General features: G+C 38.6%; 2 protein-coding genes across 11 annotated transcripts; one reads left to right on the forward strand and one right to left on the reverse strand.

Annotated features, from left to right (window-relative positions):
* Positions 1-144: 144 nt before the first annotated feature.
* Positions 145-4,356, reverse strand: cstpp1 (centriolar satellite-associated tubulin polyglutamylase complex regulator 1). Of its 3 annotated transcripts, none has more exons than XM_051884841.1 (9): positions 4,015-4,356; positions 3,748-3,850; positions 3,513-3,643; positions 3,322-3,406; positions 3,148-3,233; positions 2,764-2,959; positions 898-1,007; positions 718-781; positions 145-524 (listed from the first exon to the last, which is right to left on the reverse strand). In XM_051884841.1, the coding sequence occupies exons 1-9, from the start codon at positions 4,061-4,063 to the stop codon at positions 356-358; spliced, it is 993 nt and encodes a 330-aa protein (XP_051740801.1). In that variant the 5' UTR covers positions 4,064-4,356; the 3' UTR covers positions 145-355. The 3 variants fall into 3 exon arrangements, 2 of the variants coding, with proteins under 2 accessions (XP_051740801.1, XP_051740802.1); XM_051884842.1 differs by having other exon boundaries at positions 341-524; positions 691-781; positions 4,015-4,350; XR_007928390.1 differs by having other exon boundaries at positions 380-524; positions 631-781; positions 4,015-4,353.
* An 873-nt stretch (positions 4,357-5,229) lies between these two features.
* Positions 5,230-27,837, forward strand: ckap5 (cytoskeleton associated protein 5). Of its 8 annotated transcripts, XM_051883441.1 has the most exons (46): positions 5,230-5,387; positions 6,673-6,759; positions 8,163-8,356; positions 10,384-10,590; positions 10,709-10,880; positions 11,049-11,181; positions 11,598-11,701; positions 11,791-11,904; positions 12,000-12,104; positions 12,234-12,323; positions 12,411-12,575; positions 12,662-12,790; positions 13,223-13,381; positions 13,480-13,578; positions 13,666-13,776; positions 13,884-13,976; positions 14,071-14,256; positions 14,853-14,947; positions 15,057-15,114; positions 15,312-15,437; positions 16,043-16,185; positions 16,293-16,467; positions 16,624-16,737; positions 16,892-17,020; positions 17,505-17,699; positions 18,050-18,182; positions 18,466-18,563; positions 18,864-18,950; positions 19,767-19,892; positions 19,991-20,140; positions 20,218-20,421; positions 20,524-20,659; positions 20,743-20,936; positions 21,327-21,493; positions 21,758-21,781; positions 22,614-22,787; positions 23,071-23,191; positions 23,578-23,757; positions 23,954-24,141; positions 24,275-24,350; positions 25,309-25,497; positions 25,585-25,722; positions 25,814-25,897; positions 26,466-26,625; positions 26,727-26,860; positions 27,066-27,837. In XM_051883441.1, the coding sequence occupies exons 2-46, from the start codon at positions 6,703-6,705 to the stop codon at positions 27,279-27,281; spliced, it is 6,132 nt and encodes a 2,043-aa protein (XP_051739401.1). In that variant the 5' UTR covers positions 5,230-5,387; positions 6,673-6,702; the 3' UTR covers positions 27,282-27,837. The 8 variants fall into 8 exon arrangements, with proteins under 8 accessions (XP_051739401.1, XP_051739404.1, XP_051739397.1 ...); XM_051883444.1 differs by lacking the exon at positions 18,864-18,950; XM_051883442.1 differs by lacking the exon at positions 21,758-21,781 and having other exon boundaries at positions 5,231-5,387.
* Positions 27,838-27,964: the final 127 nt, after the last annotated feature.

Raw genomic sequence — 27,964 nt, forward strand, 5'->3', positions numbered from 1 at the left:
CTGGCAACCCTGATTACATCATTACTGTATGGCATAACCTGATTGGCCTCTGCTGATCCTGCCACCAATGAGATTGCTATTTTGAGAGTTTTCATGATTGAAATATATATATACCTTTAAGTAATTGACATTTCAGACACAACGTGGATGGCTAATTTGTTTATTTTTTGGCTTCAGAAATGGAAGTAAGTGGGTTCCAGTGTAGCCCATAGAACTGGAAATCTAAATAGTGAACACAGACAGGCAGAGAGATGCATCAGCACTGTTGGAACGTCACTTGTCTAATCAAATTAGTGAACCAACATAACTGCTTTCTAAAAAATCTTAAAGATGCTAGCAAGCAGGTCTGTGCGTGTTAATTCTCAGAGGAATCTGTCTCCTCCGTGGAACCGTCACTCTCCATTTCGATCCTCTTGCGTTGATGCAGGGACTTGCGTGGCGAGGCCTTTTTGGACGTCTCCTTCTGTCCCGCAGCGCTGCTGCTGCTGTTGTTGGACGTCGGGCTGATGGCGACTTGAGCTATGCTGGAAGATTCACAGAAACATAGTGTCAAATGTATTACATGTCAAATCTCCCCTCTGGCATTTTAGCTTTCAATAAAATGTGTTAAATATAAGAGAGCTTGCTAACAATGTTTTGTCTTTTAATAAAAGACGTTTTATAGTTAACCAGCAAGTGACTGTAATATACTCTTTGAAGCAAGTCCGTCTCTCTCACAGTCTCTCCAGCTCCTGGTCCATCTCTGGATCAATCAGCAGGTCCGATTTATTGGGAAGAGCATCTGATAAATATATGACAGAAGATAAAGCATTCACTACACATTTCTAACTATCAAAAGAACACAAGTTACATGTATTCAGAAATACAAGTAAGCATCTTATATTAGCTAATACTCACTGATGTCTTGGTTTACTCCCTCATGTTTGGCCAAGGCCATCAGGAAGCCATAGAAAGACACTCGCTGACTGCTCTCTAATATCTCCTTAATAGCAACAATGGAGGGAAACCTGGGAAAAGATGAGATCAATATTATGTTCTAGAGTTAGGGGCTAACAAGTTACAAGTAACACAAATGATGTAATCTGATTACTTTTTTCAAGTAATGCATTACTTTTAAATTTACAACAAAATATCTGAGTCACTTTTTTAAATAAGTAACGTTTTCCGATTTATTGACTGACACCTCTCTTGTGCTCATGTTGAGAGCAAGTGTAGAGGCGAAAACATGATGGTTATTGTAGTTCTAGACTTAATGTGAGCATTTACTCATCTCACTTGCACAAAAACAGACTTAGTATTCCTCAAAATGAATAAAAACACTAAAATGCAAACTCAGAATATTACGCAAGCCTGCAAATAATTAAGTATGTTAAATTAAAGCTGCAAGCAGCGATGAAAGGTCCCTCGCACCCGGGCTCACCGCCACCCGTTGGCCTTAGGAAAACAGTGAACAGTGGGCGACATGCATGCAAGCGAGTAAATACAGGAGAAATATGGCCAAGTCATTTCAAAGTGCCACACTTCCTGCTGCCAACAGGTGGCGCTTTGACTGTAACTGAATATTGCCATGCAGATGTCTTCAGGCCAGGACTATTATGAAACATTTGAAGATTGGAGCAGATCGGAAATTGTATGCTTGAGTTACAACAACTTTCTGTTTCGTGGCGTTAATCGCATACATTAGCACTTCGCCAAGTGTTTCATGATTTAACGTGTTTCTAGTATGTTTGGTACTTTATGGCATGTTTAAATGTGTTTCTGGGAGCGAATTACAGTGTAAAGCATCCTGTTGCCAGCAGGTGGCGCTATGACTAACTGAATATTGGCATATAGATGTCTTTAGGCCAGGACTCTAATAAAACATGTAAAGTTTGGGGCACATTGGACAATTGTATGCCTGAATTACAACAGCTTCCTCTTTCATGGCGAAACATCAGACTTTGTCAGGCCGCCACGGACACGCCCTTCAGCGAAAACTCTAGATCTTCATGATTTAACATCATTAAGGTCTTAAGATTAGACTGACCATATATTAAGTTGATCTGATTAAAGCTCTAGGAGGAGTTTGTTAAAGTACAACGTGTGGAAATGGCAAAAACTGCCAAAATTTTGCAAAATTTTCCCTTCCTGTTGGGTTTACAGATTTTGCACTCAGGGCTTTTTTGTAGGTATTGGGCTGTTACATCTGTCTACCGAATTTCATAACTGTACGTGAAATGTAGCGCGAAGGGCGCTTAATTGAAATTTTGTAGGTGGCGCTATCGAGCCATTTTGCCACACCTAATTCTGAAACCCATATCAGATGTAAATTTTCACCACTTCTGACACGTGTGCAAGTTTCATGAGTTTTCGAGCATGTTTAGGCCCTCAAAAATGCGATTCATTTCGGAGAAGAAGAAGAATTGACTGAGCAATTACAATAGGGTCCTCACACCATCGTTGCTTGTGCCCTAATTACACAAATATACTTGAACTGCGCCCTCTACTGTACAGGCATGAATTTGCATTTCCTTCAGCCTGAGGCTTATTCATTTCACTTGTGGATTGAAAGGGCCTTTACAGTTGCCAAAAATAGAACTTTTGGATTTTTTTTTGTTATTAAAAACAAACAAGCAAGCCCAGCCCAGGTGAGAAAAGGTAACATTAACTGAAAAAAGTTAACTGAAAATATAAAAATAAAAGCTAACTAAAATATTAATAAATATTATGATAGTTAATAAATAATGAATTAATGATTTTTCTGCAAAACTCTTGATATCTTACTTGTGTTTGAACCTCTCACAAAGTCCCTCTATACATTCACAAAAGATGGAGGAGTCTACGCCTTCTTGAGCGTCCGGCTCCTCATTGGCTGCGCTGGATAACTGCTCCACCGAGGTGGAGGTCGGGACTATGACAGTGTTTGGGCTCTTCCCCGACAGCAGGTCTTCGTAAATCATGGACACACTCTCCACAAACTCTGTGAAAGTGGATGAGGATTAGATCATTCAATCTACTTCTTTTTTAACATCAAGATTTTACTTTTCATTTTATATGAATGTATAAGGAAAATTGTATATTTTTTCAGTGCTATGAGCAAAGTACAGCTTAATATTATAGTATATTATATTATAGTTTAGTTTATATATTATATTATTAGTCAAATACCTTCATAATAGAACTGGATTTGGAATGAATAAATAAAATCTGAGAATGACATTAGACAGTCAGTGGCATCGTCTGTCAGGACAATCCTACGATAGAAAGAAAATATTAAAGTTAAAAGTTTAAATATCAATGTGAAAGGAGGGAAAGTTCATCAAACAGCAAATATGAAATTACCTGGCTGTGTTTTGTACCATCTCAGTGGGAAAGTCAGGACATAACAGCTGTAAAAGTGAGCTGTATTCTGACATTGCCAACAGATCTGCAAAAAGAAACAGCTGTTTTTGATCACTGTACACTCAACAATGCGAACAACTGAAGGAAAGTGTCGATAAAAATCGATAAATAGCACATTTTCTTCTGCTTACCCCCATTCTTTCCAATCTGTCTGAAGCATTTCCAGAAGATATGGATGAAGGTCTCTCTGTTATGAGGTGTTGCTTTGATGTAACTGAATTCCCTGAAGAGTACATGATTCCCATTCTTCACACTAGTAAAACTGCAAAATTATTATTAGATTAGATTATACTTTGGGACATGTACCATGGCAGTATCTGTATTATTTTTTAGTATCACAAATAATATATAATAATAACATCTTACTATTCTGCAAAATATCGGACCACACCAAATTGACTGTATTCCTCTTTATGTTCAAGTAGCTGTGTGACTGCATCATTGAGATAAAAGACGACATTCGTTTCAGCTGTAAAGTAAAAAGAAAAGGCAGACATGATGACAATAGTGTGTGTTAATAGTTTTTAATGCAACTGTCAATCATTCTGCGAGCAGGCATCTTGGAGCCCACTGCAGCTTATCAGTCTGCGAGCTAACAAAACAACTACCCGAGCAATAATAAACGTAACATACCTAAATACTCGTCAACAGTGAGGCTGAAGCGGTCCGTATTCATTTTCATGATGTTTTAGGGTTTAAAATCATTTGCTGGGATGCAGATGCGGTTCATGACTCTGCTGGTAACCCAGAATGGAGTCCTTAAAGATGCTTTAGCGGTCAGTGTGTCCACTCTGCACTGACGACACTGCTGCGACAGATACAGCGCATCAAATAGTAAGTATTCCTGCGCACAGTTTCTTAGGGCTCAATGCTAAAATTGAAGATACACCTTTATATAAAGCTATTTAATACACTTAAATCTCCTATTTATAAATATAGGGTCACTGGAAGTCGGTATTTGCGTGTTTTCCAAGTAACATTTATTCTGAATTTGTGTAATTGCCACAGTATCTTGGCTCAAATTCATCCAGGGATATAAAACAACCAATAGACGACGCGATCGAGCAGCACATGACACAACACGGAAGTGAGCGCTGGGTGGAGTCTCGCCCTCTTTTTTGAAAAATGCTTGGCTGTGTTTCGTCAGTTTTTGTTGATGCAGCCGCGGCTATGGAAACCCGCGCATGCGCAGCACAGTTGTTTTACTGCGCCCATATGGCTTTCCATTTAAATACTAATCCACTAGGATCTGTATTTTTGTGCTGCCACAGTTCGCGAACATATCAATTACAAAAGCACTGAAATCCATTTAAGAATTAAGGATCTTGACATTTTACTATTTAGATCTAAACTACTTAAATATGTGCGTAAATACTCAACTGCACGTAAAAAGATGTATTTTGTTAATAAAATACCTAGATTTTATTTATAATAGATATGTATTGTGATATATTACAAAAATGTTAACAACTTACGTTAACTGACGTGACACAACTGACGTGACATTAAATTACCCCAGTTTATGATAGAATTTTTTTTATAAATTATTAGTGTTTTATATATATATATATATATAAAAATTATTAGTGTTATATTATTATATAAATTATTAGTGTTATTTTTATATATATATATATATATATATATATATATATATATATATATATAAAAATTCTTTGTCAATGTCCCAGAAGTTTGTTTCCAAAAACAAAAAGTGTTCGTTACTGAAAACGTGATAAGACGATAGAAATGTTAAACACGAATATTCTGTAATTGCATGCTCACTTTATTGATGAACAAACAAATTATATCCAATAAAACGTGTATATAAGCAGCACAAAATGCACTAAATAGCCTATAACAAATGAAGTGGAGGTTTGAATGAAAACTAGGCGTCTCCTCCCTCTGTCTCCCCGCCCTCGGAGGCGTTTCAAAGCCCGAAGAGTAATGACCAAATATCGGTCCCAGCTGAAGAAGATAGCCCTGTCTTCCCTCTCTAAAAGCAGGTAACTAAAATTGATGTATGTAATTGTGGTCGGAAATTATTACACGAAAGCCGTTTTAAGCGTTTTCTGCTTCATTATACGTTGCTGCGTTTTATTTGAGGGCCTCAGTTTTAGTGACGAACTGAATAATATCAAGCCGCTTTTATATCTGTGACAAACAATAGTGTGAGTCTGGGTTTTCATTTTTTTGTTGCGTGTCAGGTTAGATGAGATGTTTAGGGTAAATGCTGACATTTCAATCTTTGTGTTTGCTGTTGGAAAGCTATGAAAATGGCGATATTTGTTTGAATCTCGTGATGGTTTAAGCTGTTGCAGGACTAACAGACAGTCAGTCAGGGCCGCGTATGTGCTAACAGCTAACCGGTATATTTAAATTTAGCCATATTTACATCCTGAAACTAAACAAACCATACACGGGAATTGTTTTGGAAAGCCGTGAGGATTAGATTTGCAGTGTCCTGATTGAATTAAGACCATATTTGAACGTCTTAATCTGCAAAAAGCTACGGCCCGAGCGACAGTAGCTGCGGGTCACTAACGGCTCTGCTGCACCCCGATAGTGTTTTCACATGTGATGCGCTGCGAACCACTCTAACGCTTTTAAAACCCTCACACTACTTTATTTATAATTTTTTTTTTAGCTAATAAATCATTTAGACAGTTGCTATCATAACACTCGGTGTTTGCCTTTATATTTGTTTTGGGCGGGTTGAATTGGCGGCACTTTATGCATGAATTATTTTTCCTACGCGTTTCTTTAGCATATATGCTTTTAAATGTTGTTTTCCTCACTTAAAGCCTGGGCTTTTGTGTTTAAGGATTTACTTTTCGGCTCGGATCGATATGTAATATGAAACTAGGCTCTTCTGGGAGATGCATTAGTGGATGTTCCTCTGCTTTGGCTGCATATCTGGATGATGTGTGCATTTGCTGTGAAGTGAATCAAGGCATTTCTTCTGTCTGGCTGGAGATTGTTATTGAAATGCATGTGGATGGTGTTACAAAGTGCACAGAACTTTCTTTTACTATGACAAGCTAGTCTAGTTTCCCATGCCATGTTAATTATTTAATCTTAATACTTTTAGATGGTTGAGATGTTTGTTGCATGCATCAGATGAGCTCAAACATGTCTAATTAAGATTTATTCTGAATTTTCATCTGTTCCTAAACGGTAACCTTTACTTATTTAGTACATTTGTGTAAAAATGAGTTTGATTGTAATAGACCTTTTTGTTCTGCTTTATATGGTGTGTAAGCAACCAAAGTTTCCCCTTCTTTTGTTTAGTTGAATAGATAAGACCGACAGAAAACAGCCATGGGGGATGACAGTGAATGGATGAAGTTACCCATCGACCAGAAATGTGAACACAAGGTGAGTGATTCAGGCTACTTTTTATATTTTGGCCCATCCAAAATCCCCTGACAGTGTTAGAAGAACAGCTTGTGGCCGAAGAACCAAACTGTCAGCAGTTCGCTCACCCTAATTGTTGCCTTTAGAGATGAATGCATGCAAAGCGGTGAAATAAACGTGAAAGTCCTTTATGGAAATCTAACACCTTGATGTAATGAATGTCATTTACATTTAGGTGAACGACCTCTTTGCTATATGGTTGTTAACTGATCATGTCAATGAGTGAAATGTTAAAATGTTTGAATGTTTGCTCCACTTGGACCCAAAAACAAAGTTTTTATATAGTGTCAAGTTTCAGTGATATAATGTTTGTACTCCAAACCACTGCTAAGACATATTTAAATTTTGGAAGTTATAAACCCTTGTTGGCCATATTTTTCTTGCTTTGTTTTTATTTTGTGTTTTTGTAACTCTCTTTGCCATGAAGATAGGTTTAGATGCTGACATGGCAATAAAGATGAATAAATACTGAAGTATAAACACTTGTTGTTCAAAAAATGAGCAGTAAAGATTTGCACACGCATACATAAACTATTCAAAATTTTGGTGTTTGTAATGTTGATAATGTTAAGTCTCTTACGCTCACCAGGGCTGCCTTTATTTGAACAGAAATATAGTCAAAATAATTTAACTATGGACATTAGATAACTTTCCTGAGGTGAACGTAAGGTGACAAGTTGTTTACATATGACGTCTTCCCGCAGTTTAAACTGATTGGACGATTGCATGAGAGGCTTCATTTCAGCCAGTTGCAATGCGTCTTTCAACATGACTTTTGATGTTCATTCATTTTTTTTTTTCTTGCTGATACTTGTAGTAAAGGGGCGGGACGATCGGCGGTGAGAGTAGTGTGCAGCGCTTTTGTTTAAAACCCTGGTTTCACAGACAAGGTTTAAGCCTATTTTCAGACTAAAATGCATGAAAGCAACATGCACTGACATATTTCAAAATGTGTCAGTGCCATTGTTTTGTCTCAAGATGCACACCAGTAATGTTTTTTTTCTAGGGCACGTTTATTAAAGCTACTTAAATATCCTAATCCTGGTTTAAGTCTGTGAAACCAGGCCCTAGTTTATTTTGACAGATTAGTAAATGGATACATTGATTGATCACATCGCGTTAAAGAGCATCACCCCTTTAAATTTGCTCAAGTTTTGTGATTTTAAAAATTCAGTTTAGTAGTCATGTACTGCACATTGCGACTTCAATGATAAAGCATGTCGTTGTAGATAGGAGAGTTCATGTGTATTATGAATAATTGCTGTTAAACGTATGTCGGCCTCTAAGGAAAGTGGGTCAGTTACCTCAAGTCACGAGCTCATTTATTTGGTTGTTGTCATGATTGATCTTCTGGTTTCCCTTAGATTTGGAAAGCGAGATTAAACGGATACGAGGAAGCATTGAAGCTCTTCCAGAGGATAGAAGACGAGAAGAGCCCAGAATGGGGCAAATACCTTGGACTTGTCAAGAAATTCGTAACAGATTCCAATGCCGTAGCCCAACTCAAAGGACTGGAGGCAGCACTTGCTTATATCGAGAATGCACACGTGGCTGGCAAGTAAGTAGCTTTTGTTTTTTTCCAAAAAGCACCATTAAAGCAGTCTCAACAGAAGTCTTTGAATATAGTGCTAGTGGCTAAGTTTTAAATGAGTTTCATGATTTTGTCCTTGGAGGGTTAATGGTGATGTTTGCTTTTTCCCTCAATCCCTGAGCAGCTCTTTTGAAGTGTTTTATATGGGACAATATTTTGTAAGAACTTTGTTTACAACTGCGTTTTGGAACAAAGCAGAAATGTGATACCTGGTGGAAGTCTATTTCTGGATCGAGCGAGAGTGATCAGGCAAAGTAGGTGTCTTGTTTGTAGGAACACAGCAGTAGCTATCTTTAAGCCATTCAGAAGACCATAGAAATATAGCTTATTTTCCTCAGTCTTCATGAGGACGACAGCAATTCCTTATGTTTAAACAAGGATCTAAGGAAAAGTGCTGCTCCTTCTACCGCTTTTCATCATTGAGTTGGTTTCTATGACTCTGTCTAAATATAGCCAGATGGAATCTGTTAGCCATTGTTAATGGTACGATAAACTTTCGTAGAGTATCAATTGGAGGTCGAGCGATAGTGGGTTTTACTGATAACGATAACTAGGTTTGACTGTACTTGCCAATAACCCATTAATCAACCGATAGTTTTCAAAATGGATACTGGATAAAACAAACAAACATAACATTCCAAGTAAAACAGTGCTGAACCATGAAAATGTGCTAAATGAAATAGATAAATATGAATATAATAATTAAATTAATATTGAAGTGAATAAAATGAATGCATTCAAACCGGAACAAAAAGTAAAACACTAAAAATGTGTTAGTAAATGTTGAAATGAACAAACTAACAATGAAAAATACTTCTACAGCATTTATTAGCTTTAATGTTACAAATAAAAATCTTATTGTAAAGTGTTACCATTTCATATAAATCCAAACGGTCATGCTTTAAGATGGTCATCTTTAAATATCTACGCAAAGGCCAGAGCGCTGAAATTACGTAAATGTATAGTCTCTCTCTTTATTTGCTTCTGTTTTAGAACACTTGATGATTATCTAATAAAAAAAAAAACTACATATGTATCGCAGTGTTGATAAAGAACTGAAATTGGTTTCTGATTTTTGTTTCTGTCGGCTGCATGAACAATTTGTTTTCTCACGTCACTTTAATATGCAACTTCACCGGCTAATAAATGCATAAGTGGCCAGCTGAAACTAATGCAAATAGATGGTAACAATCATGACATTAAACATTTGGGTCGGCTTTGCGTGTATTTTTGTCACATTGTTTTAACCCCTTGAGGTAGTATTAATTTTAGCGTCCTCAGCCTTGACGGCAAACATAGGCTACTGCTGTTCTTTCTCTAATGCAGCATCTAGTCAGCAAATTGTTTATAATGATAGGACAACATGTACTGTATTCATACCGTTTCGCTGTCAGTGTTTTAAATGCTCATCTGAAGTGTCAGCGTTCTCCGTGCAGCGCTCAGCCTCACGTGTCAAAATAAACACCACGAGGCATCAGTGATTCTGCCTCTAGAGGCCGCTCTCGTACTGTATGATGACAGCGGACCCTTCTCAGCCGCTCCAGCAACGGACACAACCCGAAACAAATATCAGCATGGTGTTTTTTTTTTTTTTTTTTTTTTGGTTTTTTTTTTTTTTTTAGCGATAACCATCGTTGCCGATAATTATGCAAACCCCGATAAATCAGTTGACCTCTGGTATCAATTCTTTTAACTCAGTTTGGATAAAGGAGTGATGTGAAAACAAGTAACTTCACATCTTAATGTTTTTGTTTTGGTGTGATTTACTCAGTTTGCTTTAGGGATACAGTCTGTAATTGTCAGATAACACTTGAAAAACAAGAATATTGTCTTTTTTTTTTCTCTCTTTTTTTTCTCCCCAAGCTATTTGTGCCACCAGAATGGTCTTCAAGTTGGTGCACTAAACAGGAACATGCTTGGCTCAATTTAGAAGAATTTTCCTAGTATCCATTATGCCTTAATGGGATCTAATGGAAACGAATCTTGTCTTGCAGGACAACAGGGGAAGTGGTTTCTGGAGTAGTCGGCAAAGTCTTCAACCAGCCCAAAGCGCGAGCCAAGGAGTTGGGTTCTGATATCTGCCTCATGTACATAGAGATTGAGAAAGCAGAAGTGGTCCAGGATGAGCTGATCAAAGGACTGGATAACAAGAACCCCAAGATTGTTGTTGCTTGTATTGAGACGCTACGGAAGGCACTTTGGTGAGTTGGCAATTCTTAAACCTGTTAACCATCACTGTAGGAAATGTGGTTGTCAAATTGTCACTTACTTACTGGTACTTATTCAGCATTAAATACTTGTTTATTTGTCCTTTTTCAGTGAATTTGGATCGAAGATCATAACGCTCAAGCCTGTGGTGAAAGTCTTGCCAAAACTTTTCGAGTCTCGAGAAAAGGCAGTTCGAGATGAAGCCAAATTGCTGGCGGTGGAGATCTATAGGTGGATCCGCGATGCTCTGCGAGCTCCCCTCCAGAATATTAATTCCGTACAGGTGAGACTGCTATTCTTTATGAAGTTTTAAAATGTGCATCTGTAGCAGTCATTGTACTTGAACATTCATAGTTCTTCTCTTTAAATATTGGTGTAGATCGGCGAGTTTTGTGGCATGTTAATGGTTAATACAGGTTGTAATATTATTTATTTGACCCTTTTCTTTCAGTTGAAAGATTTGGAGGAAGAATGGGTGAAACTCCCAACTACAGCTCCTAAGCAGACCAGGTTCTTACGCTCTCAACAGGACCTGAAGGCCAAGTTTGAGCAGCAGCAAGCTGCAGGAGGAGATGAGGCGGACGGTGAGAAAATAGCAGTCAGTGGTGTGTCCAGAGACACGGCAGTAGTGAAAATTCAGCATTAAATTTAAACTCTATCATCCAGACAATATTGATAATGTTTATAATCCTTCAGATTTGTTTTTCAAATCCAGTCTATATAATTGACTATCTGCACTATCATTTTAGATGTAATGAAATCAGATCTGTTTGTTCAGACCTTGTAGTCGATATCTGACTGGTATTTCTATATCGGTTGCCATAGTGAATGAATTAGTTGCTAGCACCAAGCCAAAAGACTGGTTATAATATAATCTAATGCAAATAACATGTATTTTATATTATATATGTGTTATATTATTTATTCATTTTTATTTTTATTAATTTTAGTTGTCTTATGAATATAATGCCTTCATATTCATTTTAATTTCTGACCATAGGTGACAATGATGAGGAGACTGAAGCTGTTCAGGTTGATCCTTATGAGCTCTTGGAAGCCGTTGAGATCCTTTCAAAACTTCCTAAAGACTTCTACGAAAAAATCGTAAGTCAGAATAACAGTGTAAATGTATTAATCATTATTGGCTTTTTGCGTCAATTTAATTTCTGCGTCATTTCACCTCCTTGTCGCAGGAAGCAAAAAAATGGCAGGAGAGGAAGGAAGCGTTGGAGGCAGTAGAGGCTTTGACTAAGAACCCAAAACTCGAGAATGGAGACTATGGGGACCTGGTCCGAGCATTAAAAAAGGTAGAAGTTCTAGTGGAATTCTGGGTAATGGGATATTCTCTGTGAGCAAGGCCATTATCACTTCCTTTTTTTTTTTTTTTTTTTTTTTTTTTAAGGTTATTGGGAAAGATGCCAATGTAATGCTAGTGGCCATGGCAGCCAAGTGCTTAGCTGGACTGGCAGCAGGACTGAGGAAGAAGTTTGGTACATATGCAGGTCTTGTAAGTGCTCTCCATGACTTAATTTATCACAAATCCTTTCACAATTCTTTTTTTTTTTTTTCCCTGAGGTGTGTTTAGTAAACTGACAGCATTTACTTTGCATGATTTGTTCCTCTGAATCTTTTGAAGGTGGTGCCAACCATCTTGGAAAAGTTCAAAGAGAAAAAACCTCAGGTGGTTCAGGCCTTGCAGGAGGCCATTGATGCAGTCTTCCTTACTGTGAGTATTCAAAATGAATGGTGGCAAATGGCAGACAATGATTTAAAATTTGATCAATTGTTAACTGATGGCATAACTGTATTGCAGACAACCTTGCAGAACATCAGTGAGGATGTTCTGGGAGTGATGGACAACAAGAACCCCTCCATCAAGCAACAGGCTTCACTGTTCCTCGCCAGAAGCTTCTGTCACTGCACCCCGAGCACTTTGCCAAAAAGCGTTCTGAAGCCCTTCTGTGCAGCGTTCCTCAAGGTACAGTGCGCTGAAACTCTTTCTGAATCACAGTACTGGTGTCTTGGGGTCTTGTTTAGTAAGTTGTCCCTCTTCTGTTGATGCAGCAAGTGAATGATTCTGCTCCGGAGGTTAGAGATGCTGCTTTTGAGGCTTTGGGGACGGCCATGAAGGTGGTTGGGGAGAAAGCAGTCAACCCATACCTGACTGATGTTGACAAACTCAAGTTGGACAAGGTAAAATGTGTTTAGCTTTGCATTTAGGTTGAATTCTTAGGGGTACACCAATGTTAATATTCTGGTGGATACCAATAACATAATTGGCTGAAATGTAAAAAAAAAAAAAATTCTATACTAATTTTGTCTGAAATTAAAAATTAATCAATTTGAATGCTACATCAAGTATGGAGGAAGAGAGAGAGGGAAAAAAAAAAAAAAAAGGATTTCATTTTGAAATTTGCTGAAGACTTTTTAAAGATTTGTAGAGGGGGAAATCAACCTGGTACCCTGTAAACTTCCTGAAATTGCATAAAACCAGCCAATTGAATAAGAACAACTTCCTTCCCCTAGTTTTGCATGCAATGTGCACCAGACAGTTGGTAAAAGGATTGTGGGTGGAGCTAGTGCAGAAGTTCATGGCTCTTCCTTCCATGTTTCATGCATAAATAGATAAAAGAATGTGCTGATAAAGTGCAGCTTGTTGGCAAGAAAGGAGGTGGTGGTGGTGGTGGAGGAGAGAAGAAAGAGAAACCTGCTGCTAAAGCACCTCCACCTGTGGAAGCACCTGCCAAATCATCCGGGCCTTCTAAGAAAGCTCCTCCTGCAAAGGTATCATCAGTTTTTGTTTTTTGTTAAATCGGTTTGTGTTTTTTAAAGTGAGACAAAAGATTTAAAATGGATTTGTTTCTCATGTTCTTCATGAACAGGCTGCAGGACCTCCCAAGAAGGGCAAACCTGCCTCTGCCCCAAGTGCAAAGTCCAAGAAAGCTCCAGACACTAAAGAAGTTGTCGAGACTGAGTTATCTGTATGTCTTGACACATTTAATATTTTTGTGAAACTGAGGGCTTGACCAAAAAAAAAAAAGTCTTTTTTTTGTGTGTGTGTTCATCAGCTGGAAGTGTGTGAGGAGAGAGCGGCTGCTGTGCTCCCAGCCTCCTGTATGCAGCTGCTGGACAGCGGCAACTGGAAGGAGAGACTTGCTAGCATGGAGGAGTTTCAGAGGGTGACTTGTGGATTTTGTGTCCACTTTTTGTGCCATTTTAAGCACTTTTGTGATGATTTCAACTTAAGGAACATGCTCTAAACTTAGCTTGATTGTGTTTTGTTCAGGCTGTGGAGCAGATGGACAAATCTGAAATGCCATGCCAGGCTTTAGTCAGGATGCTGGCTAAGAAACCTGGATGGAAAGAGACCAACTTTCAGGTAGTCCTCTTTAACATGTAAGGCTCTTAATAGATCTCGGGGTTTGGCATTCGATCAGGTGCTAGTTTCCGGTGTGTTTGTTTTATTTCTGTAGGTGATGCAAATGAAGCTCCACATTGTGGGTCTGATTGCACAAAAGGGATTGTTCTCAAAGACATCCGCACTGGTGGTTCTGGATGGCTTGGTTGATAAGGTTGGTGACGTGAAGTGTGGAAGTAACGCTAAAGAGGCTCTCACTGCGATCGGGGAGGCCTGTTCTCTGCCCTGGACTGCTGAACAGGTTGGTGTTTGTGATGTGGAATGGTTTCTTAATTTTCAACTAGCAGAAATCCAAGAAGTGGTAAAATTTTGGTTTTTTGGTTTTTTTTTTTTTTTTTTTTTTTTGTTATAAATAGTATATTTATATGGTTTTTTTTATATATACATTACTTAACTTGTATAAAAGAGTTGTTAAACTTGTCTAATAATTGTTAGTTTGATTATTAAAGGTGTTATAATTATCACTATAATTATGACATCTAAAAAAAATCAATAGCAAAGCATTTATTTTATTTTAACATAATAATAAAATACATTTTATTTAAACTTAGACGTGTTTATAATAGTAGTTTGTTAAACTTGTATAACAGTTGATTATTTATTAAATGTATTATTATTATTTTTGACTATTTAGACATGTTTAGTAATTGTCAATAACTTTGATTACATATTATTACTGCTATTAGCATCTATAATGATAGTTTATTTTATAATAAAATAAATAAATGAAACGTATTAACTTGTCTAATGATATTTGATTATTAAATTATTTTACTATTATGACATCTTTTAGTTTTATATATATAAATATAATTGCCCTTGTTTCTCAATTCTCAGGTTGTCTCAATGGCTTTTGCTCAGAAGAATCCTAAAAACCAAGCAGAGACATTGAACTGGTTGGCCAATGCCATGAAGGAGTTTGGATTTGCAGGGTGAGCACTGCATACCTGGTTTTTAATTATTTATGTATTTATTTTTTCTGTCTCACGCAGTTAATCTTTTCCTCATTTCTAACTCTGAACCTTATTCCCCATAATCCAGAATAAATGTCAAGGCGTTCATCAACAACGTCAAAACTGCTCTTGGTGCCACAAACCCTGTGAGTGATTTTATGAGTCATGGTTTCAGTATACATAACTATACTTCTATTTGGCCTTTTAAGTGGAATGACATGTTTAATGGTACTTTTATGTGCAACACTTGATAATAGTAGTGATTTAATAAACACCATTTGCCTGGAATATTACAATGTAATATTGATCTTCGCGTATAATGAGCTGTTCGTGTTAAATTCAGGCTGTGAGGACATCAGCTATCGCTCTTTTGGGAGTCATGTACCTGTACATGGGCGCTCCCCTGCGCATGTTCTTTGAAGATGAGAAACCAGCCCTCCTTTCACAAATAGATGCTGAGTTTGAGAAGGTAAATATGGCCTTTTGAAATACAGTAATTCAAAGTGACCCTTTCAAAGAGTTGACTGGACCATCAGTGGGTTTTAGCTCACATTAAAACCTGCTTTATGTACATAATCAAGTCAACCACACCTGTTTATTCATTGTTTTAATTTGATAATGCCAGTTCCTCCCTATCTAGCTTATGCCAAGTATATTTATAGGGGTGTGTTTTTGTGTACTTATACTGCTTCATTGTCTGTAATGCCCATGTTTGCCCATTACAGTAACACTGGGTTTATCAAAACATGGTTTCATAGTTCACAATCTTTGATTTTATTAAATTGTTCAAATCTTATTTTTTTTTTTAATTTACATTTTAGTTTACTTTTTATTTTACTGTTTAATTTTTATTTTCGTTGATTTACAAATTAAATGAAAGAATGAAATCTATTATAGTTGGTTTTATATTTTGCTTTTTCTGCTGCTGTCATTCAAATTAAGACCACATACATGGGGGGCCAATTTTGGATTCATGCTGACTTTTATATACCACTGGTGCTAATGTTTTAAATCACTTTATTTTGGTTTTTCTTTTAAGTCTGACTTTTCACCTTGTCATGCTATCTTTCATAGATGCAAGGACAGTCTCCTCCCGCCCCAATCCGTGGCACCACCAAAAAAGCAGGAGCTGAGGAGGAGGGAGATGCGGCTGAAGAAGAGGAGGTGGACGGTGGAGCCGGAGACATCATGGACCTGCTGCCCAGAACTGATATCAGGTCAGTGAGAGTGTGGCAGTGCTTTCAAATAATGGATCCATCAGGCAGCTTTTGGATGCTGGTTGAAAAAAAGGTTCAGATTAAGAGATTGATTTTCTCATTCACAGTGATAAAATCACGTATGACATGGTGTCAAAGATCAGTGACAAGAACTGGAAGGTCAGAAAGGAGGGTCTTGATGAGGTGGCGGCCATCATTTCTGAGGCCAAATTCATTCAGGCCAGCATCGGCGAGCTGCCAATGGCACTGAAGGGCCGTCTCAATGACTCCAATAAACTACTGGTAACGCAAATTTCTTATTAAACTATCTAATATCAAAAATGAAATATTTGAATCTTGTTTAGAGTATCACATTTATTTATTTTTGTTGCCTATTGCCATTTCAGTTATAGCATTCTATTAAAGACATGGCTGTAATCGCATAACATGTGTCTGTAGGTCCAGCAGACTCTCAATATTCTGCAGCAGATAGCCACTGCCATGGGTCCGTTTCTCAAACAGCACGTCAAGAACTTGGGAATTCCTGTCATCACTGTTCTCGGTGATAGCAAGGTATAAAACACTCAAGTATGCACTGATTGGGGGTCTGTTTGTTGCACTTAAGGTGTGGAATCACACAAGCTTGTGCTACTTGTCTGGCTGTTTAGATAACTATTCAGCGCTCTAGCTTGAGGTTTCTAATTTGCTTGAAATTTGACTCTTTCAGGCTAACGTCCGTGCTGCTGCCATGACGACACTGAACGCTTGGGTGGAACAGACTGGAATGAAGGAGTGGCTTGAAGGAGAGGACCTTTCAGAGGAGCTCAAGAAGGAAAACCCCTTCCTCAGACAGGAGGTAAAAACACTGCCGTTTAACCCTGTGTAAAGCCTGATGTATGAAATCATTTTTTGAAGTTGCGCAAAAATATTAAGTTACGTGTTTGATACATGAGGCTTTTGTGGCTCATAGTATGATATAGGAAAAATATATTCAGAAGCCCAAACTGAGCAAATATATGCAATTTGGTGCAGTTGCTGATATTTATATGGCCAAAAAGATGAAATTCTGATAGCTTGTAATGTAAATCAGAGAGATCTTATGACAAACTACTTGCATAAAATGCATATAAATATCAGTTTTCACTCTATATCTCCCAGTAATGTCTTGAATATTTAAATGCTTAGTTTTATGATCAAAGTTTTGTAGCTTTTATTTTGTTCTAACACCTGAATGGCCTTTTAGACATAGTCTAAAAGCCACACAACTCCACATGAAACTGTTTTTATTCTGTTTTATTTGATCAATGATCACAAGCTAAAATGCTGCTTAAATTCTATAGTTGCTGGGCTGGCTGGCTGAGAAGCTGCCCACCCTGCGTACGGTGCCCGCGGACCTCATGCTGTGTGTGCCTCACCTGTACGCCTGCCTGGAGGACCGCAGCGGCGACGTGCGCAAGAAAGCTCAGGATGCCCTCCCCACCTTCATGATGCACCTGAGCTACGAGAAGATGGTCAAGGCTACTGGCAAACTGAAGGCAAGTTTGCCCTAACCTTGGAGCTGGGCTTGTTTGACTTGTCACATGATCCTTAAAATCATTCTAATATGCTGATTTGGTGCTCAAATGTTTCTGCTGCTTAATATTTTTATTGATTCTTTGAATTGAAAGTTCAGAAGATCAGCTTTTTTTTATTTATTTTTTTTATATAAACTCTCTTGATGAATTTAATTTGTCCTTAAATAGAAGTTTTAAATAAAATGATCTTAGTGACCCCAAACTTATGAATGGTAATGTACACGGTTATTAAGACTAGGACACATGGATCAGCTTTTGACCAGAGAAAAGCAGTTGTGTAACGTCACTCTTGCCCTCTCGTCTTTCTATAGCCGGCTTCAAAGGACCAGGTGGTTGGCATGCTGGAGAAGGCCAGGGCTGTAATGCCAGCCAAGCCTGCAGCTCCTGCCAAAGCTGCAGCTTCCAAACCCGCCTCCAGCGCTCCTGCTGCCAAACCAGCTTCAGGTTCACTTGCTTTCCCTTTAACCACAGCTAACATGACCACCACTGCCTGGCTGGTTTGAGTTATTTTGAACAGGGGTGGGCAACTCTGGCCCTTAAAATCTATTTTCCTGCAGAAAGAACATTGGATCATGAGGGCTAGATTTTCCCAGGCCTGCTTTTGAATCATATTTGTGCATTCTGAAAATGTAAATTAGAAACTTTTTCTAGATTTATTTATTTATTTTTTTTAGTTTTAGTTCTATTAAAGATGGTGCACTCAGCTTGAATGTCTTTTATTTTACAGCTCCAGCCAGGAACCAAAGTCCCAGTGAAGACTTCAGTGAACCAGAACCCAAACCAGACACAAAGAAAGCTAAACCAGCAGGTCCTGCAGCTAAAAAGGTGTGGCACATTTCAGTGTTTCTGCATTGTCTGCTTTTGTAGGGAGTTGCTGCTCATGAACAATTTAAAAACCTTGTTCAATCTGTGATCTGAAACACCAGGTCCAAAATACACAAGGGAATGTTTGTGGGAAGACAAAGACAGTGTTATCTTTTACATTTCAAAAGAAGACTCTATTGAAAGTGAAATTTTAGTTTTATGCCTATTTTTCTGTAAAAGTCAAAAGTGTTAAGATGAATTGGGTTCTGTATTTTAGCATTTTAAATGTGTTGCTCTCTAAAGTGTCATTTTGTGCACTAGAACGAGAGCATGGAGCTCAAGGTGAAGGGAGAGAAAGATAATGCTAAACAAAACAGGCTCTCAAGAGGGACGCCTAACAGCGAGAAGGTATTAGTATCTCCTACAGAGCACCAGTGGAGCTGGTGTGAGGTGGCACGGTTTGGTGGGGAAGCACTGCATGTAATGTAAACTGATTCACAACCTTCCTTCCCACCTTTATTATACAGCCACAATGGTCCGGTCTAATTTTGGTAGTCAGTGAAAATTAATGCTGAGCAATTAATCAAAATAAAATTGAAATTATAGTATGATTGTGTGATAATCAAATTGCAAAGGCTCATTTTTGTGACGCACTTCAAAAACAAGTTAGCAGAAACAAAGGTTTTTTTTTTTTTTTTTAATTATACAAAAGCACAATGTTTTTGTTTTTACTGTGTGTACACAAACCCTTTAAAGTTTCGAATGATGCCTTGCGCTTATCTGTATGACCATAAATGGAGTATTTTAAGTTTTCAGCTGTTATAAGGAAACAATTCAAGTGATCGCGCAGGGCCCTCGTATGTGCACAAATATCAGTTCTAGCATTGCTAACTTGACATCGCAGCCTGTTCATTATCAAAATAAGTCAACCAAACATAAGTTACACTGCTCAATTTAGTTCAACTGTAGTACAATCTGTGCTGTTTAGCGTGACCCTCTGTTTGCACAGGCCTAAAAAAAATAATTTAGCATCCAAATACATTGCGAATATGGAAATCTTTGGATTTGTGACGAATGAGAGAGGTAGGCTATGTGAGCCCAACGACAGTTTGTTTCAGTTTCGCTTTAACTTTTGATGTTTATATATTGTTCTGTTCTGAATACCGTTAAATTTAAAGGATTTGTTGTAGAGTGAGGGTAACATGGCTTCTCCTTATACTTTAGGGAGTTGTGGGTAAGAAACCTCCAGTTAAGGCTGGGGCAAAGGATGAGGAGGACAGATCTGGTCCCATCTTCATCCTCGTTCCCAATGGCAAAGAGCAGAGGATCAAGGAAGAGAGGGCGTTAAAGGTAAGCAGCTTTTGTCCTTGTGAACAACATTTCTCCACAGTATTGAGTAGCACCGTTAGGTTCATCTGTGTGTTTAACAAATCCCATCTCTTCTCTAGATTCTGAAGTGGAACTTCATGACTCCTCGTGACGAGTATGTGGAGCAGCTGAAGACTCAAATGTCGACATGTCTGGCCAAGTGGCTCCAAGACGAACTCTTCCACTTTGACTTTCAGCGTCATGTAAAAGCTATTGGAGCCATGATTGAGGTTAGTCACAAAGCAATTGGTGAGTCTGCAATCATATCAAATTGTACTAGACTTAAAACTTGTTAACTGTTTTCCAGCACATGGAGCCGGAGTATGATGCTGTGATTGGCTGTCTGGACCTGGTGTTGAAGTGGTTCACCTTGCGGTTTTTTGACACCAACACCAGTGTGCTGATGAAAGCCCTGGAGTTCCTCAAGCTGCTCTTCACCATGCTGAGCAGGAAGAACTACCAGCTCAGCGACTACGAGGCCTCGTCCTTCATCCCCTACCTGATCCTCAAGGTGGGTCTTGATCTATTATTATTTTCTTTGGACAACAAAGACATCTAATTAGTTGAAACGCAGCCTAACATGGTCCTTTTCGGTTTCTTACCCTCTATGCAGGTTGGAGAATCAAAAGATGTGGTGCGCAAAGACGTTCGTGCTATTCTGACGATGCTGTGTAAAGTCTATGCAGCCAGTAAAGTCTTCCCCTTCCTTATGGATGGAACCAAATCAAAGAACTCCAAGCAGAGATCTGGTAAATGCAAATGGATTTGATTTCTCAAACATCATTTTACAGTAGAAAGTGTCTATCATGACGTTTTGGTATTATTTGTTCAGAATGTCTCGAGGAGCTTGGATGCCTGATTGAGAACTTCGGTATGAATGTGTGCCAGCCGACTCCGGCCAAGGCTCTTAAAGAAATCGCCATTCACATCGGAGACCGTGACACTACGGTCCGCAATGCTGCTCTCAATACCGTCGTGGCTGCCTACAACACCTGTGGAGACCAGGTCTTCAAACTCATCGGCAATGTAAGACGCCAGTTACCCTCAAACATGATGTTTCAGACACTAATGAATAGTGGTCAACCGATATTGAAATTTTTCTTCTTTTTTTTTTTTTAAATATATGGCTGATGCCGATGTCTTAGAGCTGGGTGGCCGATATAAAGCCAATATATGTCTGATTTAAAAAAAAAAAAACAAATTTAAAGTTTGTCGATTGGGCATCCAAGATGGTAAACTAATGAAGACTGAGAATGGGAGCTCAGACACTCGGGCACTAGCTTTCTCTGCACTACAATAATAGAAAAAATGTCATATCTGCTGATATATCGCCTTGGCCACTTGTAATAATAGTAAAAGGTTCATGTTAAATGTGATGTCATGCCAAACTCAACTTTAATTGTTTTATAATTTAAGCTCTCCGAAAAAGAAATGAGCATGCTTGAGGAGAGAATCAAACGTTCGGCCAAGAAGACGCCTGTGGCCTCAACCAAACAGGAGCGACCCCAGAGAGAGCAACCCACCAATCCCAATGCAACCTTCCTCCGCAAGCCTGCTCAAGAGGAAGTGCCCAACAAGCTCAAGTATGTACCGCTAAATCTTCAAACATTTTGTCACTCTTTTGTCATGTACTCTTAAATGATCATTTGAAATGCAAGGGTATTATATGGGCAAGTTGGCCAAAATGGGAATTCTTGACCTGTGTGTAATACTTTGTATGCGGCCATAGTCTAATTCTGTCTCAGTCTCATTCTATCCTCTTGTGTCATTGCATGTAGTTTCTTAATCCTGAGCCTCTCTTTTCTCCTCTTACTATTCCTCTTTTCTTCGCTGCCCTCCATGGACAGAATAATGTATCGCACTTACAGGATGTAAGTACTGCCGTACTGCTGTAGCCACTGCTCACAAGGCATCTGACATCCTGGAGGTCTAGAGATCACAAAAAAACTGGACTGAAATATAAGGGAAACTATTGGATTATACAGTTGATTGATAAAGCTAAATATTTTTACGCCTCATTTGATTGTATTTACGATTGAGATTATTTAATGTAAGGAGTAAAATACAGTATATAGTTTATAAAGCATGTTTTCACAGTGATTCACAAAATGAACAATGAGAAATATTAAATTTATGCACCAATATACTTGTGAAATATATGCACATATTTGGTGAAAATGTTTTTTAAAACCTTAATCTTGCAAGGCTGCGTTTATTTAATAATTAAAAAAAAAAAAACACTTTAAATTGTGATATTCACAATATTACAAATTTTTTACTAACTGGTTCCTATTTTAAAGTGTAATTTATTCCTGTGAGTTTTCAGCAACCATTAATATTCTCATATTTTATTTGCTGCTCAAATCATTTATTATCAGTATTAAACTGCTGCTTTTTTTTTTTTTTTTTTTTTGATCAACTTACTGACCCCCAAACCTTTAAAAGGGAATGTACATATGTATATACTTATGAAATATGTTTAATACAAACTTGAGTGAGGGCACAAATGAATCACTGAACCAGTTTTGAACCATTTAATTGAAACGCAGTTTGAACTTCACAAAGGAATCAAACAAAACAAAAAAATCATTGTAAGTGGATATACGCTTTAATACTTGTTTTCCTTTTTGCTGGTACTGAATCAGAATTTGGGGGGATAATCAAAAAATGCAACAAAGTGATGTTTTCCTCCATTTTCAACAGTCAAGCCCGGGCACAGAACGCTCACTTGGAGCAGTCTGCTCCGTCCATCCCTAAAGAGTTTCAGTTGGATTTGGACGTGTTTGAGAACAACCACACATGTGCCAGCGATATCCCCGACCTAGTGCAGCACAAACTGGATGAAGTTCTGGAGCCGGTCATGATTCCTGAGCGCAAGTAAGAGTTTAGCACAATAGAGGTCTTGTTTGGAGTCAGTTAAAGGGTTAGTTCACCCAAAAATGAAATGTCATTAATAACTCACCCTCAAGTCATTCCAAACCCATAAGAAGATCGAAGGTCTTACGGGTGTGGAATGACATGAGAGTAATTGTAACAGAAATTTCATTTTTGGGTGAACTAATCCTTTAAATGTATTACATGTTGAAATATGTTGGCTTCTGAAATGCTATGGCGTATCACTCTTGTTAAACGGTTTAAATCCTGTTTTTGGTGTGTTCAGGATGCGTTCGGTCTCTCCTCATTTCGACGACATTCACAATAGCACTGCCTCCACCATCAACTTCGTCATCTCACAGGTGGCCAGTGGGGACATCAACACTAGTATCCAGGCCTTGGCACAGGTGGGTTCTTCTATTGTTTGGATATCCCACCTTCATGTTCATAGAATTTATCTGCTTTTAGCCAGGGACAATTGGGCTTTTCACACTTGAAATAGTTAACCCTGGATCATTCTAAACTTGGGTAAACAGGTTATCTTGCTTCACGTTTTACACTGCTCATATTTTACCCGGGGTTAACAATTAATCATGGGTGTTCATAAGCGGTTTCAAATTGTACATTCTTAAACCCTGGGTTAACGTTCCTCTACCCAGGGTTAAAAAACGGTGTTTAGAACGATGATAACCTGGGGTTAAGAGCAGTGTGAAAAGCCCTAATGTTTCTAGCAACAAAAGAATTTTGGCCGAAAGTGAATATGCTTAAGCCGTTTCCCTGTGACATCCTGCAGATTGATGAGGTCTTGAGGCAGGCGGACAAAGCGGAAGCCATGTCTGGACACATCGACCAGTTCCTCATCGCCACTTTCATGCAGCTGCGGCTTATTTACAACACGCACATGGCCGACGATCGGCTGGACAAGAAGGACATCTTCAAACTCTACAGCTGCATCATTGGAAACATGCTCTCTGTGAGTGCAGCTTTACTTTTAGTTTGGGAAGAGAACTTCTGCTTGAATTTCTGAACACATCTGGTATTGTATTGCCAGAAACAAACAGCTTTTGTTTGCAGAAAATCATTTCCGCATTAAAATGCATCGAGTTTCTGCAAAGCAAACAAAAGTCACCGTTCATTGGTGTGCTGAGTCACTGTGTGTCTGTTTCCAGCTGTTCTCGATGGAGAGTCTGGCGCGGGAGGCCTCCATGGGCGTCCTGAAGGACCTGATGCATGGTCTAATCACACTGATGTTGGACTCCAGAGTGGAGGACATCGAGGACGGGCAGCAGCTCATTCGCTCCGTCAACCTGCTTGTGGTTCGAGTGCTGGAGAAATCCGACCAGACCAACATCCTAAGGTTAGCAGTGCAGCTCTGCTGGGGTACAGGCCGCCTCCACGAACCTTTGCTGTGTTGGCCAAATTTTTACAGCATAGTACACAAAATAGATTGTAATCGATGGTTGTAGATGAAAGGTCTGTTTTCTTTCCAGTGCTTTGCTGGTGCTGCTGCAGGACAGTCTTATCAGCACTGCCGGTTCCCCCATGTTCTCTGAACTTGTCATGAAGGTACAATTGACACACTTTGTTTGGGCATACAAGTATATTGACATTTTAATTGCGTCATATAGTAGGCTTCTTTTCAAAATACTTCACTTTCCACACTCCAGTCAAATGATGATGGAAAAATTATTTAATTGGCTATTACTTTTTATTGAATTTTATTACACACCCAGAAGTCCTGTCAATTAAGTGGGAAATATTTAGGTGGGACTTTTAATTTTATCTTTTGATATTTTTTTAAATTAGATTTAAATAATTAAAAGAATGTTTAATTCCACTCACACACCCAGAAAGGTCATTTCAGAGGTAGAGAAAATAACATTTGACATGAACTCCTAATAACATGCACTGATGAATCATGCACAATAATACCTTCACGTGTCAATTTATCATAATTTGCACTTTTTCTGACTAGTAAACACCAATAACATTTTTAAATTTCTAATTGCACCTTGGAAACTCTGAAACTGAGTTTACTATTGTGACATGTAAAAACCAAAATTGGCAGCAGCCTGAACAGTTAATAATAGTTACTTCAACTCACATTTCATTTGCCATTTTATTAGCTGATTGTCTTTGTTTTTAGACATTTTGTTGAAGAATATAGATGTGAATTTTTGCTTTTGAAGGTGGCTGTCAACAACAAACACGTGGATCCATTTTGGCATGTTTTTATATGTGTGTGTGTATATGGGTCATTGATGAAAAAAGTTTGTCAAAATATAATGGAAAATATAATTTTGAAGTTTTATTAAGTGTTAACAATGAGGGTTTTTTTTTTTATTATTTTTTTTTTAACAAGGACAAAATTTGTCAGTCATTCGGTTTAACCAAAATTTTGTTTAAGGAATGACACTTTCATACCGAATGATGATATTTTCAAACATTGCTAACTGGCTGATGACTGGCTAGCTAGCTAGCAAAAGGACATCGCTATTCAAACACCTTTCTCTGTCCCGTGCAGTGTCTATGGAGAATGATCCGTTTCCTGCCTCAGACCATTAACAGTATTAATCTGGACCGCATCCTGCTGGACGTGCACAATTTCATGAAGGTTTTCCCCAAAGAGAAGCTCAAACAGCTCAAGAGTGACGTTCCCCACCGGACACTGAAGACACTGCTGCACACACTCTGCAGACTCACCGGCGCCAAGGTACGCTTGAGACCCCAACAACCTGAAAGTTTGAAAAAGCAACACTTTGCTTTTGCTGAAAGTGATCCGTCAATGTCTGTCTCTCAGATATTAGATCACATGTCCATGATTGAGAACCGCAACGAGTCCGAACTGGAGGCGCACCTGAGGCGGGTGGTCAAGCATTCGGCAAACCTGTCGGGACTCAAGTCTGACAAGAGCACAGAGAAGGGCGCCCTCAGATCGGTATGTTCTGCTGGGTCTGAACTGAAACATTCATCTTGTTACGAAAAAAAAATTGCAGTGGTTTCTTCAATTTTATTTTTAATTTGAATAGGATGACAAGGTGATCAAGGCCAAAGTGAGTGACATCCTGTCTGAGATCTTTAAAAAGATTGGCTCCAAGGAGAACACTAAAGAGGTAACACTGCAGCTTGGGAAAGAGTTGTCTAATGTTTGGGAAATAATGGGGCTGGGCTGAAAATATGAATTTCTCGATTTTAATTGATTCTGATTTTGACACACGAGCGTCAATTCTTAAATCCCAAAAATTAATTTTTTTTTAAAGTGAAGCAGTGGCAGTCCAAAGAGCATGTGAACTGATCATCTCTTCTGCTTTACTACTAGTTACAGCATGAAATAATAAATGAATGAACATCAGAAGGTGTGTTAAAAGATATAGTATTCGCATCATGTCTCGTGTAATCACTCAGTTGGTTTCAACCACGGATATGTTGATAAAACAGCTTGTAAACAGCGTCCGTAACATGACATTTACCTCCGAAAAAGCCACTCAGTGTTCCTTGTGTAGTTTACTGCATTAGTTGAGGTTTTTCCTTGAAAACTGCATGTACTGTACTTGATATATATATCAAGCTTGTGAATCGAAATCAAGTGGAATTGTGAAATGTCAATGCCCAGCCCTAGGAAATAACCAGAATCATTTTACTGTTGTCCACTCAATACTCAATACGCATGTTGTTTGTCAGGGTCTGACGGAGCTGTATGAATACAAGCAGAAGTACTCTGATGCAGACCTCGAGCCCTTCTTGAGGAACACGTCCCAGTTCTTCCAGAGCTACGTGGAGCGAGGACTTCGCATGATTGAGTCTGAGCGTGAAGGAAAGGGCCGAATCCAGACGTCCACAGGTGAATTTCACCAACCTTTATGAAACCTAAGTTTTGTCTTTCTTTTTTTTTTTTTTTTTTCTTCTCCCTTCTAGCACACTGAGGTCTCTGTTCTCTTTCAGTAATCCCTCAGCACAGCACAGACTCTTTTCCTCCAAGCTCCAGCACTGTGCCCAACGGAGAAGATCTGAACGCCGCCGCCTACTACGAAAGACTGAAGATCTTACGGCAACGGCGCGGCCTTGAGAACTCAACGGTTTGTCTCTTATTAAAACTTGAGTCAAGACACAATTTACTGCAGTTATTGACTCATTTCATGTTCATATTGCTACAGTCTTTGGTAATGAAGCTGATATATGCAAATAAGCTGTTTGGGAGCCTTGTGGCACTCGGATTTATATTATATTTTGAAAGCATTTCAATTGTTTTTCAATTGTAAATGTTTTTGTGTTGTCCTGCAGCCGGAGGAAGACCGACCTCCTCTCAGCTCCCTGAGACCATCGGTGGCTTCCTCCACAGACATGCTCCACAGCAAACTGTCCCAGCTGAAGGAGTCTCGTGAGCACTTCCAGCAGGAGCAGTCCCACTCCCACAGCCCCACCCGCTCCTCCTCCCCCGCCTCCAACCTCGACGACCTCAAAAAGAGGCTGGAGAGGATAAAGAGCAACCGGCAGTAGATCGGCGCCTCGCTTCATTTTCGCTAACGCACTAGATAGTCAGCTGACTCCCCCTAAACTCAACCATCCCAACGTCTTTCAGGGTAAACAGTGCATAGATTACGGTTAATGCGAAATAGGATGAAAAAATAAATAACCCGGTCTGTCATTGTATAATATTAAGTAAACATTTTCTGTATGTTAGTATTGTGCACAGTTGTTTTTGTACATACGGTGGCTAACCACACCAGGCTTTTATGTGTCATTTAGGATTTTCCGTGTACAGTTTTCTTGTGCAGAATGCTGTAATATGTGTAACTGAAGCTTGTTTTGGTTTTTTAAATAGACATTTTAGAGAAATCTAAATTAATGTCGCTTTCACTTGGTCTCAACTCCTCTCCGTTCAACACTGTTTGACATTTTTGCTGTTTTCTTTCTGCCTTTTTTTCTCTCTCTCTCTCTTCCAAGCATCTCTGAATCTCTCATAACTTTTGAAGGATTGATTCCTTTCTTTTAAGGAGCATGGCATGAAGTACTGGATCTTTCTTTTTATGTAAATAAAGTTTGCATTACTAAAGGCTGTTAATTCAGTTTTTCTTTAAATATTTCCCAACATTTTGCACTCTGTAGAATGTTGGTTATTGATGCATTGTTTTGTATTATCCAACTCGGATTAGTGTTGAAGTGTTGCTATTAAGTTTAAG

The sequence above is a fragment of the Ctenopharyngodon idella genome, chromosome 24 (genome assembly GCF_019924925.1).
Source record: "Ctenopharyngodon idella isolate HZGC_01 chromosome 24, HZGC01, whole genome shotgun sequence".
In the NCBI taxonomy this organism is placed as follows: Eukaryota; Metazoa; Chordata; class Actinopteri; order Cypriniformes; family Xenocyprididae; genus Ctenopharyngodon; species Ctenopharyngodon idella.